Genomic DNA, 14,878 nt, shown 5'->3' with positions numbered 1-14,878 from the left:
GGAGAGGTCCAAGAACAGAACCTTGGGGGACCCCAACGGAGAAAGGAAGAGAGGAGAAGAAAGTAGAGTTGTAATGGACACTGAAGAAGCGGTGGGATAAGTAGGATGAGAACCAACGAAGAGTACAGTCACAGAGACCAAAGGAGTGGAGTTTATTGAGGTGGAGGGGGTGGTCCACTGTGTCAAAGGCAGCAGATAGATCCAGGAGAAGTAGTACAGAATAGTGTCCGCTGGTTTTAGCCGTTAGTAGGTCATGTGAGACTTTAAGGAGAGCAGTTTCCATGAAGTGTTGGACTGAAGGGGATCAAGAAGTTTGTTCATGGTCAGATGGTCGCTCAGTCGGTTGTAGACTAGTCTTTCAAGAAGTTTGGAGGAGAAGGTGAGTAAGGAGATTGGTGGGGTACAGTGAGGGCTTTTTAAGTATGGGGGTGACTAGCATATGTTTTAGAGAGTTTGGGAAGATGCCACAAGAGAGGGAGAGGTTGAAAATGTGAGTTAGAGAGTGTAGAATCGAGTCAGAGGGCGAGCGTAGCATTTTTCGAGGGAGCAGGATCCAGGGGGGCAGGTGGTTAGATGAGTTTTAGATAAAAGTTTAGCAACCTCATTAATACTAGCAGGGTTGAATGAGGGAAGTAATGATTGTATCTGTGGACATGAGGTGTTAAGTGGGAGAGGTTACTGCGCGTTGGAGATCTCCTCATGAATTGTATCAATCTTATTTTTGAAGTGATTGGCGATCTCCTGGGCAGTGAGTGAGTTAGAGGATGGAGGCAGTGAAGGACAGAGTAGAGTGTTGAAGGTAGAGAAGAGTTGACGTGGACTGGATAAGAAGGTGTTAACGAGTGTGATAAAGTAGGTCTGTTTGGCAGTGTGGAGGCAGTGTTTAGTTAAATAATGTATTTTTTAAGCATTTCTCTAGAATTTTAAAACACAGTATATATTATACAGTTCTGGAGTAAAAAAAAATGAATATCATGTTATTATTTATGGTATTAAGGTTTGAACAAACTCACAGATTCATATTTAGCCACTCTGGATGGTGGTCTGAGGAGGCCTGTAATGCTGCACAGTGCTCTGGACGGTGGTCTGAGGAGGCCTGTAATGCTGCACAGTGCTCTGGATGGTGGTCTGAGGAGGCCTGTAATGCTGCACAGTGCTCTGGATGGTGGTCTGAAGAGGCCTATAATGCTGCACAGTGCTCTGGACAGTGATCTGGGGAGACCTGTAATGCTGCACGGTGGTCTGGGGAGGCCTGTAATGCTGCACAGTGCTTTGGACAGTGGTCTGAGGAGGCCTGTAATGCTGCACAGTGCTCTGGATGGTGGTCTGAGGAGGCCTGTAATGCCGCACAGTGCAAGGCCTGTAATGCTGCACAGTGCTCTGGATGGTGGTCTGAGGAGGCCTGTAATGCTGCATAGTGCTCTGGACGGTGGTCTGAGGAGGCCTGTAAAGCTGCACTGTGCTCTGGACGGTGGACTGAGGAGACCTGTAATGCTGCATAGTACTGGATGGTGGTCTAAGGGATGGCCTGTAATCCACAGTGCCCTGGATGCCACTGCCAGTGGTCAGAGGAGGCCTATAATGCACAGTTGCACACACAGTGCTCAGGACAATAGTCTGACCTGAGGGGAGGCCTCAGGCCTGCTGTGCTGTAATTGTAATTCACAACTGTACACACTCACAGTCTGCTCTGCCCTGGGCGTCTGGCGGCGCGTTCATCTCGTGAGTCGAGACTCGGGAGACCTCAGCCTGGCTGGCCTGTAATGCATAGTGCTGCTCTCTCTCCCAGGTCTCTGGCAGTTGTCACGGTGTGCTTTCTTGCTGGAAGCGGACTGCGGAAGCAGGTGGAGCTCCATGAAAACCGGAAGTTAGTTCACGAGGGTAAACGTCCCCGACTCACATTTTTGTCACGTTTTCATTAGTTGATGAAAACAGATTTGACTTTCGTCATAGTTTTCGTCAGTGGGTGAAAACGTGCATGTATTTTTTGTTTAAGTTTCGCCACTGTAAAAATGCAGCTGACAAAAACGTTTTCGTTGACGAAATTAACACTGGAGCAGCCACTGTGTCCCAATTGACAGCATTAATACTGCCTGCATGAGGATACACAGAACACTTGTGCATCCCTGTGTACCCACCAGTACTTTCAATGGTACTCGCAAAATCTCGGCCAGGTCAATTGACAACGGCTATGTCCATGCAGCCGCTGCGTCCCAATTGACAGCAATGTGATGGCCTTCACAGGGATGCATGGAACACCTGTGCATCCTTGTGCAGGCAGTCCCATTCCTGTCAATTGGGACGCAGCGGCTGCATGGATACAGCTGCTGCTACCAATGTGACATCTGTGTGGGTACATGGCCCCAAACACATCCTGGATGCATTCGAGCTGTGCACCCACATGAATGTCACATTGGGAGCAGCGGCTGTGTCCATGCAGCCACTGCATCCCAATTGACAGCATTGAGACTGTCTACACGGAGATGCATGGAACACCTGTGCATCCCCATGCGGGTAAACACAGGTCTCACGTAGGGCACCCATTGAAACGCCATGTGTGAATGAGGCCTCACAGTACCGCCAGAACTTATGATAGTACATCCAATGTTACTTGTGGAATCTTGGCCAGTTCTTCCAGTGGTATTTGCAGAGGACTCCAAAACTCCCTGAAACAACACGGCCTTTGTCCTCTGGCCCAAAATGTATTTAAGTGTCAGCCCTGAAAGTAGCTGGTGCTGTTTCTTCTCACCTGCTACCCCTTGTTACAAAGAGCTATAACACTTACCTGCAAGATTGCCTGCCCATTGCCTGCTAACCTGGACTGGCCCTACTACACTCTTGTTTGCTGACTGCCTCAACTTGACTACTCTCTTGTTTGCCATCTGGCTTGACCCCTGCCTGGACCTGATTACTCTCCAAATTGCCGCCTGCCTTGACCGGACCAGTCCCTTGACTACTGATTGCTGCAACCTCTGCCTGGACATAACTATTTTCTTGCTGTTCCCATATTGTACAGTTTCCCCACCAAAACTTTCTTGTCATTGCTCGCCTCTTGGTGGGTTGATCCTGAGGGCCGAGACTTTATACCAGCACACAGAAAAGGGCTTTTGGCTTATCTCCACCATCAGGGATGCTACGAGCACAGAACTAGCAACATAACAACCAATGATGCTCTTGGACAGGACACAAAGTGTCATTCATTGCTATGGTGTTACTGCCTACACAAGGGGTCTCAAACTGGTGGCTCTCCAGCTGTTGCGGAACTACAAGCCCCATCATGCCTCTGCCTGAGGGAGTCATGCTTGTAACTGTCATGGGACTTGTAGTTTCGCAACAGCTGGAGGGCCGCCAGTTTGAGACCCCTGGCTTACACCATGGCATGATGCTGACCCAGAGCAGGTAGCATGAATTGCTACCCTGATCATTCAGGAGAGGATGGAAGTCTGCCTCCTTCAGACCTGCTCAACCTCCCACCCTTTGCCTTGCTGCTGCAGCCAAAAAGTAGGGCTCTCATGTGAAGAAGGATTATGTGATGGAGGTACCCTGTCATGGGAATACTCTGGTGTGATGGGGGCTCTCATGTATAGAGGGTCCTCTGACATAGTAGGAAATTCTGACGAGGAAAGAGAGGGAACCTCTGGCGCAAATGGGGGACCTCTGGCGCGAAGGGGGGCTTCCCCCTGATGAGAAGGGGGAGCCTCTGACGCAAAGGGGGAGCCTCTGACGCAAAGGGGGAACCTCTGACGCAAAGGGGGAACCCCTGACGCAAAGGGGGAGCCCATGAAACGAAGGGGGAACCTCAGACGTGAAGGGGGGGGAACCTCCGACGTGAAGGGGGGGGAACCTCCGACGTGAAGGGGGGGGAACCTCTGACGTGAAGGGGGGGGAACCTCTGACGTGAAGGGGGGGGGGAACCTCCGACGTGAAGGGGGGGGAACCTCCGACGTGAAGGGGGGGGGGACCTCCGACGTGAAGGGGGGGGGGGACCTCCGACGTGAAGGAGAGTTCCTAATGTGAAGTTAATTTAATCAAAGTGTACATCGTCCCAGGCTCAGGTTCCTATTGATAAGAAACATTTACATTATTCCATTTTAGACTTGGTGCGCCTTGGGATTTTGCATACTTTTAAAGGCTGCGGCGATTGAAAAAACATTGAGAAACACTGGTTTAGAAGATCATCTAATTTTCATATAAAACAGCCCTTTCGGCTTCTGAAACAAAATAGGTTCTAGGTTATATTTAGACTTTTAAATAACTCCACCACTAATATTTCCAGAATATGTTTTCCAGGCTGGTTCAGTGCTGACTTTATACAGTAGCTGCCAAGCAGATATTAGTAAGAATGCACATTGACTCCATCCTGGACATTAGACTCAGTGCCAGGATTTCATTACAGCGGAATGACCCGTGACTCATCCTTGTGGCATTACGAAAACATCTACTGGGAAAATGAAAGTGTATTATGTATAGTAAAGGCTGGTGAAGTGCTAAGAAAAACATGACTTGGATAACAAACCTTCAAACGCAGACGGGCATGTGGGGCCGCGTACAGCGTTAAAAAAAGGGTGCGTTTCCGTGGCCAGGAGGCCCAGGTGTTGCATATAGCCACCCTTAGAAATGGATGGTTGTGTGCGGGTATGCACCGGCATTTGCGTTAACCCCCATATTGTCTACGGACCTATTCCTTTAACGCCGAAAAAGTTGTCCCCAGAGCAATATTTAAGGGGAAAGCTTCCAACGGGGACACATGTTCTAAGACGGGAATTCCCCTCACTTTCTGTTGACCCAGGAAAGTAAACATAGCTGTGCAATCCCAGGAGGAGTGAATGTGGCTACATGGCTGCAGCTCATGCAAAATGTGCAAACAGTATTCAACTTTAGGCTGTTTCCCTTATTTGAGATGCCGGCACCTGCACCCGAAGCTGATTCAAGTACCATCTCGGGTGAGGACATCGCTGGATCCCTGCACAGTGTCCGTATGTTAAAAGTCAGCAGCTACAGTATTTGTAGTTGCTGACTTAAATTTTTTTTTTGGGGGGGGGGGGCCTCTGGGGCTCCTCTTCAAGTTTGGAGCTTGGCATACTCTGACACCCTGACACGGAGTGCTGTGCAGTCTGACAACCATACAAAGAATAGGTGAAACCCAGGGAGGTGAGATGACTTCATGCATGGAAACACAAACAGTTCAAACCAGGAAGCTGAAGCGTGCAAACAGGATGCAGACCAGCACAATGGAGCGATGTGTCCTCACTTCAATTCAGGGAACAAGTGATCTTTTTTTTCCCTTAAAGTGTAACTTTAGTCAGAAAATGAAGTCCTGTTACATCACTTCAGGCTGGTCCCTTTCGCAAGTATAGCTATGTACATTTTTTTTTAAATAAGTGCCTGTTTAAAGCGGTTTTCCGCCCAAAAAAAAAAAAAAAAAAAAAAAAATTAAAAGCCAGCAGCTACACATACTGCAGCTGCTGGATTTTAATAGGACACTTACCTGTCCTGGAGTCCAGCAATGTTGGCAACGCAGCCATTGCGGGTAAGGGTACCCGGCAGCATAGCCTTACAGCTTCACGCCGGAAACCCTGCTGCACATGCGCGAGGCTCCGCTCCTTTCTCCTACTGGCCCGGCGACTAGGAGAGGAGGAGGGAGTCCCACAGTGATGTCACGGGCCGCGGCCCAGTCTCCCAGGAGTGGGAACAGGATACCTGTCAAAGACAGGTATCCTGTCCCCCCTCCCCTGAAAGGTGCCAATTGTGGCACCAGAGGGGGAGAGGAGACAAATGAGTGGAAGTTCCACTTTTGGGTGGAACTCCGCTTTGACTACCTCAAGTCCGGGCCTTTTCTCACACTTTTTTTCACATGTAACAATCAGTATTTTTTTGCTATAAAATTACTTTGAGCCCCCCAAACATTATATATTTTTTTTTTAAAGCAGAGGCCCTAGAGAATATGGTGGGTTTTGCAATTTTTTATGCCACATGTTATTTGCGCAGCAGTTTATCAAAAGCATTTTTTCTCGGGGGGGAAAAAAAAATCACTTTTTTAAATTATAATGCAAAAAACTGAATACATAACCCAATATTTTTGTAAAATATAAAAGCTGAAGCTACACCGAGTAAATAGATACCAAACATGTCATGCTTTAAAATTGCGCACACCCGTACAAAGGCGACAAATGATGTAAAATTTACTATTCATAAGCGACGCTTTGAAAGCCTTTACAGGTTACCACTTTAGATTTACAGAGGAGGTCTAGTGCTAGAATTACTGCCCATGACCTGACGTTCGCGGCGATACCTCACATGTGTGGGATGATCAGTGTTTGCGTGCGTGTGGGACCAAAGCGCGCGTTCGTCTTTGTGTGCAAACACAGGAGGACAGGGGCATTTTTTTTTATTATCACTTTTATTGCTATCACAAGGAATGTAAACATTCTTGTGACAGCAATAGGCATGTGACAGGTCCTCTTTATGGAGAGATCTGAGGTCTATGAGAGCCCAAATCTCTCCTCTGTACTTAAAAGCATTCAAAACACCAAGATTGGTATTTTTAAATGCTTCTGATTTTCCAAAAATGGTGCCGAAGATAAACTGGAAATGATGTTACGTCATCGCTTTTGATTTACTATAACGAACAGCCGATCAAAGCCGATCCAGGCTTTCCTTGGCTTTCGGGCCAGCCAGCGATGCTCGGGTCTCCCAGTTGGACGGGAGAGCCGCGGAAGGCGGCGGGGGGGGAGGGGGCTGTCCCTTCCCGCTGCTTGTAATAGCAATCAAGTGGCTGGTGAGCCGTTATGATTGCTATTACTAGAGAGCCAACCACCGGCTCTAAAAAACGATACTGGGGCGATGCCTGCAGCTGCAGGCATCATCCTGGTATAACCAACGAAAGTCCAGCGACGTACGTTTGGAGGCAGTCTCATCAGCTTTTTAAATATGCCTATGCATGACATGACTTCGTGAGTATTCACTTGTTACTTATTTATTTAATAAAATTGAGTTATGGTAATACGCTAGGTTGGTGCGCCCTCTCTATTGTTGTTTTATAGTTTGCCTAGGGACACCCACAGTCCTGAGAGGGCAGCAAGATGGTTATGTGCTATACCTACACAATTAACAAAGAGGAAAGACCTTCTTCTATTTTTAACCACTTCAGCCCCGGAAAATTTGGCTGCTCAATGACCAGAGCATTTTTTTGCGATACGGCACTGTGTTGTTTTAACTGACAATTGTGCGGTCGTGCGACACTGTACCCAAACAAAATTGACGTCCTTTTTTTACCACAAATAGAGCTTTATTTTGGTGGTATTTGATCACCTCTGTGGGGTTTTTTTGCACTAAAAAACAAAAAATAGAGCGACAATTTTGAAAAAAAAAACCACACACAATATTTTGTACTTTTTGCTATAATGAATATCCCCAATTTTTTTTTTTTTAAAAAAAGCACATTTTTTCTCAGTTTAGGCTGATATATATTCTTCTACATATTTTTGGTAATAAAAAAATCACAATAAGCGTAAATTGATTGGTTTGCGCAAAAAAGTTATAGCGTCTACAAAATAGGAGATACATTTATGGCATTTTTATTATTATTATTTTTTTTTTTTACTAGTAATGGCAGCGATCTGCCATTTTTATCATGACTGCGACATTATGGCGGACACATCTGACACTTCTGACACATTTTTGGGACGATTGACAATTATACAGCGATCAGTGCTATAAAAATGCTGATTACTGTATAAATGTCACTGGCAGGGAAGGGGTTAACACTAGGGGGCGATCAAGGGGTTAATTTGTATTTTAAATGGTAGGACTACAATTTCCATAAGCCACAAATGGCTCCTCATTTTGTTAGGCACATTCCCCAGAACTCCCGTAAAAATTACGTTTGCCCTCCCCGTACCTTGTTGAGTTTTCCAAGCGATGAGATGAGATCAGCCCATTCTGTAGAGGACTCGAAGTTTCTCAAAGCCTTTTCAATGACTGAGGAGTAATTTCTATATCTGTAATCCCCCAGCAGCTCCTGCTCTTCTGGGTCCATCTTTCATCCTTGCCGGAGGACACCCTACAAACAGAACAAAAGGTGTGTTTGTCTTGAGGTACAATATTCGCTTAAAAAATAAAGGAATGGGACATTCACAGTACCAAATCTCAAAAACACTCAACTTCTTTCTTTAGAAACCAAAGATCTGTTAAAAGAGGACAATAATAAAACTATTGGCACAATACCCAACATCAGTATTGGAGCTGTCACCACCTGGTTTACACCCATCAACCTATCATTACAACATTATAGTAGTAAGGAAATGGTTGTATATATATTATATATACAATATATATATATTATATATTGTAACAATCGTTATCCATTGTATCAGATAGGCCTGTATGTATCCAACTTTCTAAGCCACATGGCCGTGGGCCAAATCCGGCCCTCCCACCAATTTTTGCAGCTGGAACGTGGGAGAACTCCATTCTGCCACCTCCAACTCTCACCCTCTGCTCCCGCTCCCCACTGTTACTTGTAAACACAGAAGTCTTCTGTGTTTACAAGGGATAGCTTTGTACATGGTGTACCCCTAAACCCTGCACTCTGTATGTTGCGCACCCCTAAACCCTGCACTCTCTACATACGGCACCCCTGAACTCTGCACTCTGCACATACGGCACCCCTGAACTCTGCACTCTGCACATACGGCACCCCTGAACTCTGCACATAGGGCACCCCTGAACCCTGCACATAGGGCACCCCTGAACCCTGCACTTAATGCACTCTTGTGCTCTACACTTTGTGCATAGCGTAATCCTGGACCCTGCAATCTATGCATAGCGCACCCCAGATACAACTGGCCCTTTGAGGACAAACATACTGCTGATGCGGCCCACGATTAAATCGAGTCAGACATCCCTGCTCTATGCATTTTTTGGACCAAAGGTCTACTTCTTGAGGAGATAAGCAAGTTAAAAAAAAATCATGTGTGTCTATTCTAGAATTGAAATTTTTTTTAAAAAGTTAAAAAAAGCGCCACTGTGGACCAGAAGGCATCTCAAGTGCATAGGAGAACTGCAGTGGGTAATTGAATAAAGTCAGATATCAAGTCTCCCCCATAGGAGCACATAAGGGTGTTATCCCTAGAGCTGTGATGTCATCCCACTGCAGACCATAGCTTGACTGCTTGGAAAAATGTTTTAAAAAGGGTATTTGCATTGAGATTTATTCCAAACTGTGTGAAAGAAAGAAAACACTAGGGCTACATTTAAAAGCTTGTAGTTGTATTGCCTTTCCTTCTACTTTAAGAGACCATTTACATTTGTGTGGTGAGTTAATGCATATGCTTTATGCTTGCTGTTAACATGCGTTGCATTAAGGCAGCCCATTGAAATAAATGAGCTTCCACCACATCAAAATGTCTCAAAATTGGATGTTACAAAATGTTTGCTGTAACAGGCCACAGTGCACTATGGTTCACTGCCATGCATTGCAACACACCTGTGTTGACCCCTTCACCTGTATCGAAAACTTCCAGGACTCAGGACTACTAATAATTACTATATCAACAGCTCAGGGTTCATTAGCATGAACAGTAAGCTGACATACAAGAATAAATAAAAAACAGGAATATGGTGTAGTTCGTATATTTTACATCAAACACTGCTCTGTACAACAAAATTATTTTCGGTAATAATAGTTACATTCAACTAATAAAAATGGCTTGAAACACAATACAGAAAGTGAAAATTGCAGCATTCCCTTAAATGAAGGGCCTCCTACAATGGACCCCCTGCATTAAAGATCAGTGGAGAAGGACCCCGTACAAGGGTGGAAAGTGGAGAAGATCCCCTCTACATTGAAAGTCAAAGGAGAAGGACCCTTTTATTGAATGTCAGTAAAAAAGGACCCCCTTCATTGGTGGACAGTGGAGAACGACCCCCTTACATTGAAGGTCAGTGACCCCTACATCGGGGAACAATGGGAGAAAAGAACAACTTTTGCTTTTAATTGTTGGCCATTCTGTACAGATTCATGGAAAGAAGGGCTCATTGGACTGGTGGTCAGTGGGAAGAACGCCAATCAATTTCGTGGTCAGTGTCAAGAATGCTCTTTACATTAGTCACAAGAGGGAACAATGCCTCCCCCCCCCCCATCCCTTACAGATAACTAACCAAATAATGATGTTTTGGCTATCTAAGAGGCAGAAGTTCCCAATTGCTCAGGGACCCTCCCCCAGCAACCTCAGGGAGGAACCCTAGTTGAGAAAGACTGGGACCCCTTTTCATTGCAGGCCACTGGAAAAGGACCCCCTACATTGGTGGACAGTTGAGAAGGACCTCCTTACATTGAAGGTCAGTGATGGAGGACGCCCTACATTGAAGGTCAGGGAAGAAGGACCACTTACATTGGTGAACAGTTGACAAGGACACCCTACTTTAAAAGTCAGTGGAGAAGGATGCCCTATTGAAGGTCAGTGGAGAAGGACCAATTACTTTGGTGGACAGGCGAGACGGACGCCCTACATTGAAGGTCAGTGGAGAAGGACACCCTACATTGAAGCTCAGTGGAGAAGGATGCCCTATTGAAGGTCAGTGGAGAAGGATGCCCTATGAAGGTCAGTGGAGAAGGATGCCCACCCTACATTGAAGGTCAGGGGAGAAGGACCCCCTACATTGATGGTCAGGGGAGAAGGACCCCCTACATTGATGGTCAGGGGAGAAGGACCCCCTACATTGATGGTCAGGGGAGAAGGACCCCCTACATTGATGGTCAGGGGAGAAGGACCCCCTACATTGAAGGTCAGGGGAGAAGGACCCCCTACATTGAAGGTCAGGGGAGAAGGACCCCCTACATTGAAGGTCAGGGGAGAAGGACCCCCTACATTGAAGGTCAGGGGAGAAGGACCCCCTACATTGAAGGTCAGGGGAGAAGGACCCCCTACATTGAAGGTCAGTGGAGAAGGACACCCTACATTGAAGCTCAGTGGAGAAGGATGCCCACCCTACATTGAAGGTCAGTGAAGGACGCCCTTACTTTGGTGGATAATGGGAGAAGAACAACCTTTGCTTTTAATTGTGGGCTTGTTGGCCATTCTGCATAAATCAGGGTGGTCACTGCTGGTCAGTGGAAAGAAGGGCTCATTGCACTGGAGGAAAGTTCAAAACTAATCTTAGAAAGTATTATTTTACTGAAAGGTTAGTTAATGTTTGAAATAAACTTCCAGCAGACGTAGTGAGTCAGTCAACAGTAAATGGCTTCAAACATGCTTGGAAAAAATGTAGATCTATACTCAAAACAAAACAAAAAAAAAAGCAAAGAAAAAAACGGGCAGACTCAATGGACTACTTGGTCTTTTTCTGCCATCACTTTTGTATGTTTCTATGGTGGTCAATACACAGAAGGGCTTATTGCACTGGTGGTCAATAGCAGAAGGGCTCATTGCACTGGTGGTCCATGGGAAGAAGGGTTCATTGCACTGGTGTTCAATGGGAAGAATGTCACTCACTTTTGTGGTCAGTGCTCTTTACATTAGTTACAAGATGGAATAAACCCCCCCAACCCTTACAGATAGCCAAAACATCACTGGTGTCATTGGTTATTTATTGCAGAGGCAGAAGTTGCTGAACCCCCGGAGACCTCTGAAGGAACCAGGGTGGATATAAATCAATGATTAAAAAAAATAAAAAATAAAAAAAATCAGATTTTTTTGGATTTAAATAGCTTTTTTTTTTTTTTATTTTTATCAAATTTATTTTAATAAAATGCTTTTGGAGCAAAAGTCTATATAAAGATAGTTTTCTATTTAAGATACATTAATAAATTAGTTTATTCAGCATGAAATGGAGCATGAGGCTGTATATTCTGCAATATTAAAATGTTTGGTAAACTTATTCAATGAATCCAAGCTCTGCAAACTGAGATAACATGCACTACATTGATGCAGTCACACAATGTCACAGTAACCATGAGATAAACCAAAATTCAGGAATATTCCTTTATCCCATTGTTTTGCAAATCTATGTACACTACAAACTGTATGATTGAATCGGTTCTGATATCGCTGTTTTACTAACCCGACAGCTTATTATTCCAAATAGAATCTTTAATATTTGCAAACAAAATTAAGGTTTCCTAACTACCAGCAAGCATAAGTCCTTACATTTAAAGAGCACCTGTCATTTCAGATGCATCATGGAAGCGCCTGTTAGCGGGGATCCACTCACCTGCTGCCGCCATGTCCCTCACCTTGTTGTGTCACTGCCACATCACCACCTGTCCCATTAAAGTGAATGGGACTGTTGGTGAGTCAACAGCGGGTCAGAGGAGGAGCCGCTGCAGGACAGAGATGACAGTTGCTCTTTAGAAACTATGATTTAAATCAAGCCTTTTTACTAGTGATTTAAATCATGATATAATCACTTCCAGACCGCCGCACGCCAATATACATCCAAACTTTGAAGAGGAATATTGTTGTTATGGCACCAACTAGCTGCCATAACCCCGGTATCCTCTTCTTCGTCCGGTGGTCTGCTTTCCGATAAGAGTGGTCTCTTTTACTTTTATCGGCGGCGGGAGAGGTGCCCCCCCCCCCCCCCCCCCCGCCACACTCCGATGCCCTCTGCCTCTTTCCCGGAGCCGTCGGCAGCGGCGGAGGCGATCAGATCTTCACCCTTGCTGGGCATGGAGACCAGTGAGGGGAAGATGGCCCCCACCCGTCTCCATAACATTGCAGGGCGGAAGTGACGTCAAAACGTCACTTCCACCCATAGCTCTTAAAGGGCCATTTTTAATTTTTGTTTTTTAAATGACAATTTTTCTTTTAATGCATTTTAGTGTAAATATGAAATCTGAGGTCTTTTTGACCCCAGATCTCATATTTAAGAGGTCCTGTCATGCTTTTTTTCTATTACAAGGGTTATTACATTTGTTGTAATAGGAATAAAAGTGACACTTTTTTAATTTATTTTTATAAAACAGTGTAAAAAAAATAAAATAAAAAGGTAAAATAAATAAGAAAAAAAAATGTTTTAAACGCGCCCCGTCCCGCCGAGCTCGCGTGCAGAAGCGAACGCATACGTGAGTATGAAAACGGTGTTCAAACCACACATGTGAGAGGTATCCACGCAATCAGTAGAGCAAGAGCAATAATTCTCTGTAATTTAAAACATGCAACCTGTACAATTGTTTAAACGTCGCCTATGGAGATTTTTAAGGGTAAAAGTTTGTCGCCATTCCACGCGTGGGAGAATTAAAAAAAAAGTGTATTTGTACCAAAAAAAAAATGCGCTTGTAAGACCGCTGTGCAAATACAGTGTGACAGAAAGTATTGCAACGACCGCCATTTTATTCTCTAGGGTGTTAGAAAAAAAAATGTAGAATGTTTGGGGGTTCTAAGTAATTTTCTAGCAAAAAAAGTTTTTAACTTGTAAACTACAAAATCTCAAAAAGAGGCTCGGTCCTTAAGTGGTTAAATCAGATTCACCCTGGAAGGAACACTAGTTGAGAAAGGCTGGATTACAGAGCCATGGTGTGTGCTGGTGACATAATGCTTCCTTCTCTGTGATTTGGTTAATATGTCAACAGCATAGAGTTTCAAAATCAGTTGACTTTCTCACTTCCCCTAGTGCTGTACTGCAATCTGTGACTGTCTGTGCTGGTGAAGACCTCATATTGTGCAAAGACCTAATTAAAAGTCAGAGGGCCCTGGTGCAAGATGTGACCTGGTCCTCCTTACCCCATCCATCCATTACCATCCAGATCAGAAGTAATCAGCTGTATATCACCGCAGCTCAAAGATGACAGTCTGAGCTACAGGAAAGTTTCCTGGTCAGCCCTTTTTCTAGGATTATAATGGGCTTCGTGGATTTACAGAATACAGAAATGAATCCCTATAGAAATCAGATGTAATCCAGCTAATCGGTTTATAAATATTCTAGCTGTGCAACCTTCATTGAAGGGTAATGTGTGACTATTTGTAATTAACAGGATTTTCTACTAAACCTGTCAATTTATTCAGTTTACCCCTGAGCGGCTAATAAATAAGATTTCCCATTATGCAAAAAAAGCAATGTATGTAGCTAGAACTTATCTGAAACTCCCCCTCCTTTAGTTTCTACATTCATTCTGCATATGAGTGGGCAGACAGCCCGTCATTTCCTCAGACGCAGTAAATAAATCTAGCTGCCTCTGGGTGGATATCATTAAACTTAAAAGGAGGAGTTCCACCCAGGGGGCCCATTAAAAAAAAAATTAAAAGTCAGCAGCTACAAATACTGCAGCTGCTGACTTTTAATTGGACACTTACCTGTCCCTGGGTCCAGCGATGCAGGGGATCGAAGCCCCGCTCGTCCCCCCCCCTCTGCTCGTCAGTGCCGGCATTTCAACTGTGGGCGCCGGGCTGTGGCTTCACAGCCTGGCACCCACTGCGCATGCGTGAGCGGCGCCGCGATTGGCCGCTCAATCACCTGGGACCTGTAATGGGTCCCAGATGATTGACAAGGGGGAGGGAGCAGAGCCGAGCCCTTCCTGTGCCGAGGGGGAAGTGATGTCACCAGCCCAGGCAAAGGAAGAGGCAGACTACGAGGGACCACCTAGCATTTAGATGTAAGTGAAAAAAAAAATATCCAAATGTTTTTTTGTTTTGTTTTTTTAGAATTTTTCAGGTATTTGTTTTTTTGGGTGGAACCTCACTTTAAAAAAGCCAACAACACTGTCCAAGCTGGACAGGCGGCACCATCTGTAGAACTACCCCACTGAGGGCAAGAGGACCTCCATGCAACCGTAAGCCGAACGCTAAGCTCTCGGTTGCGGTGTGGTATTTTAAACTGATACTAAACACACACACTTTCCCTTCTATTTCTGTATGTGGATGATGACACTTTTTTTTTT

At 45.1% G+C, this 14,878-nt stretch overlaps 1 protein-coding gene across 2 annotated transcripts in view; it reads right to left on the bottom strand.

Moving 5' to 3' along the window:
- The window catches only part of DOP1B (DOP1 leucine zipper like protein B), a 187,853-nt gene that overhangs the window by 134,829 nt on the left and 38,146 nt on the right, over window positions 1–14,878 (bottom strand). For both annotated transcript variants that reach the window (XM_073617190.1, XM_073617191.1), the window contains exon 2: window positions 7,901–8,062. In XM_073617190.1, coding sequence (XP_073473291.1) covers window positions 7,901–8,038 — 138 coding nt within the window. In that variant the 5' untranslated portion in view covers window positions 8,039–8,062. The remainder of the gene's footprint in view (window positions 1–7,900; window positions 8,063–14,878) is intronic.

This window comes from Aquarana catesbeiana, linkage group LG02 (genome assembly GCF_042186555.1).
Source record: "Aquarana catesbeiana isolate 2022-GZ linkage group LG02, ASM4218655v1, whole genome shotgun sequence".
NCBI lineage: Eukaryota > Metazoa > Chordata > Amphibia > Anura > Ranidae > Aquarana > Aquarana catesbeiana.
Note: the sequence above shows the minus strand (reverse complement) of the source record. Positions and strands in the feature narration are given on the sequence as shown.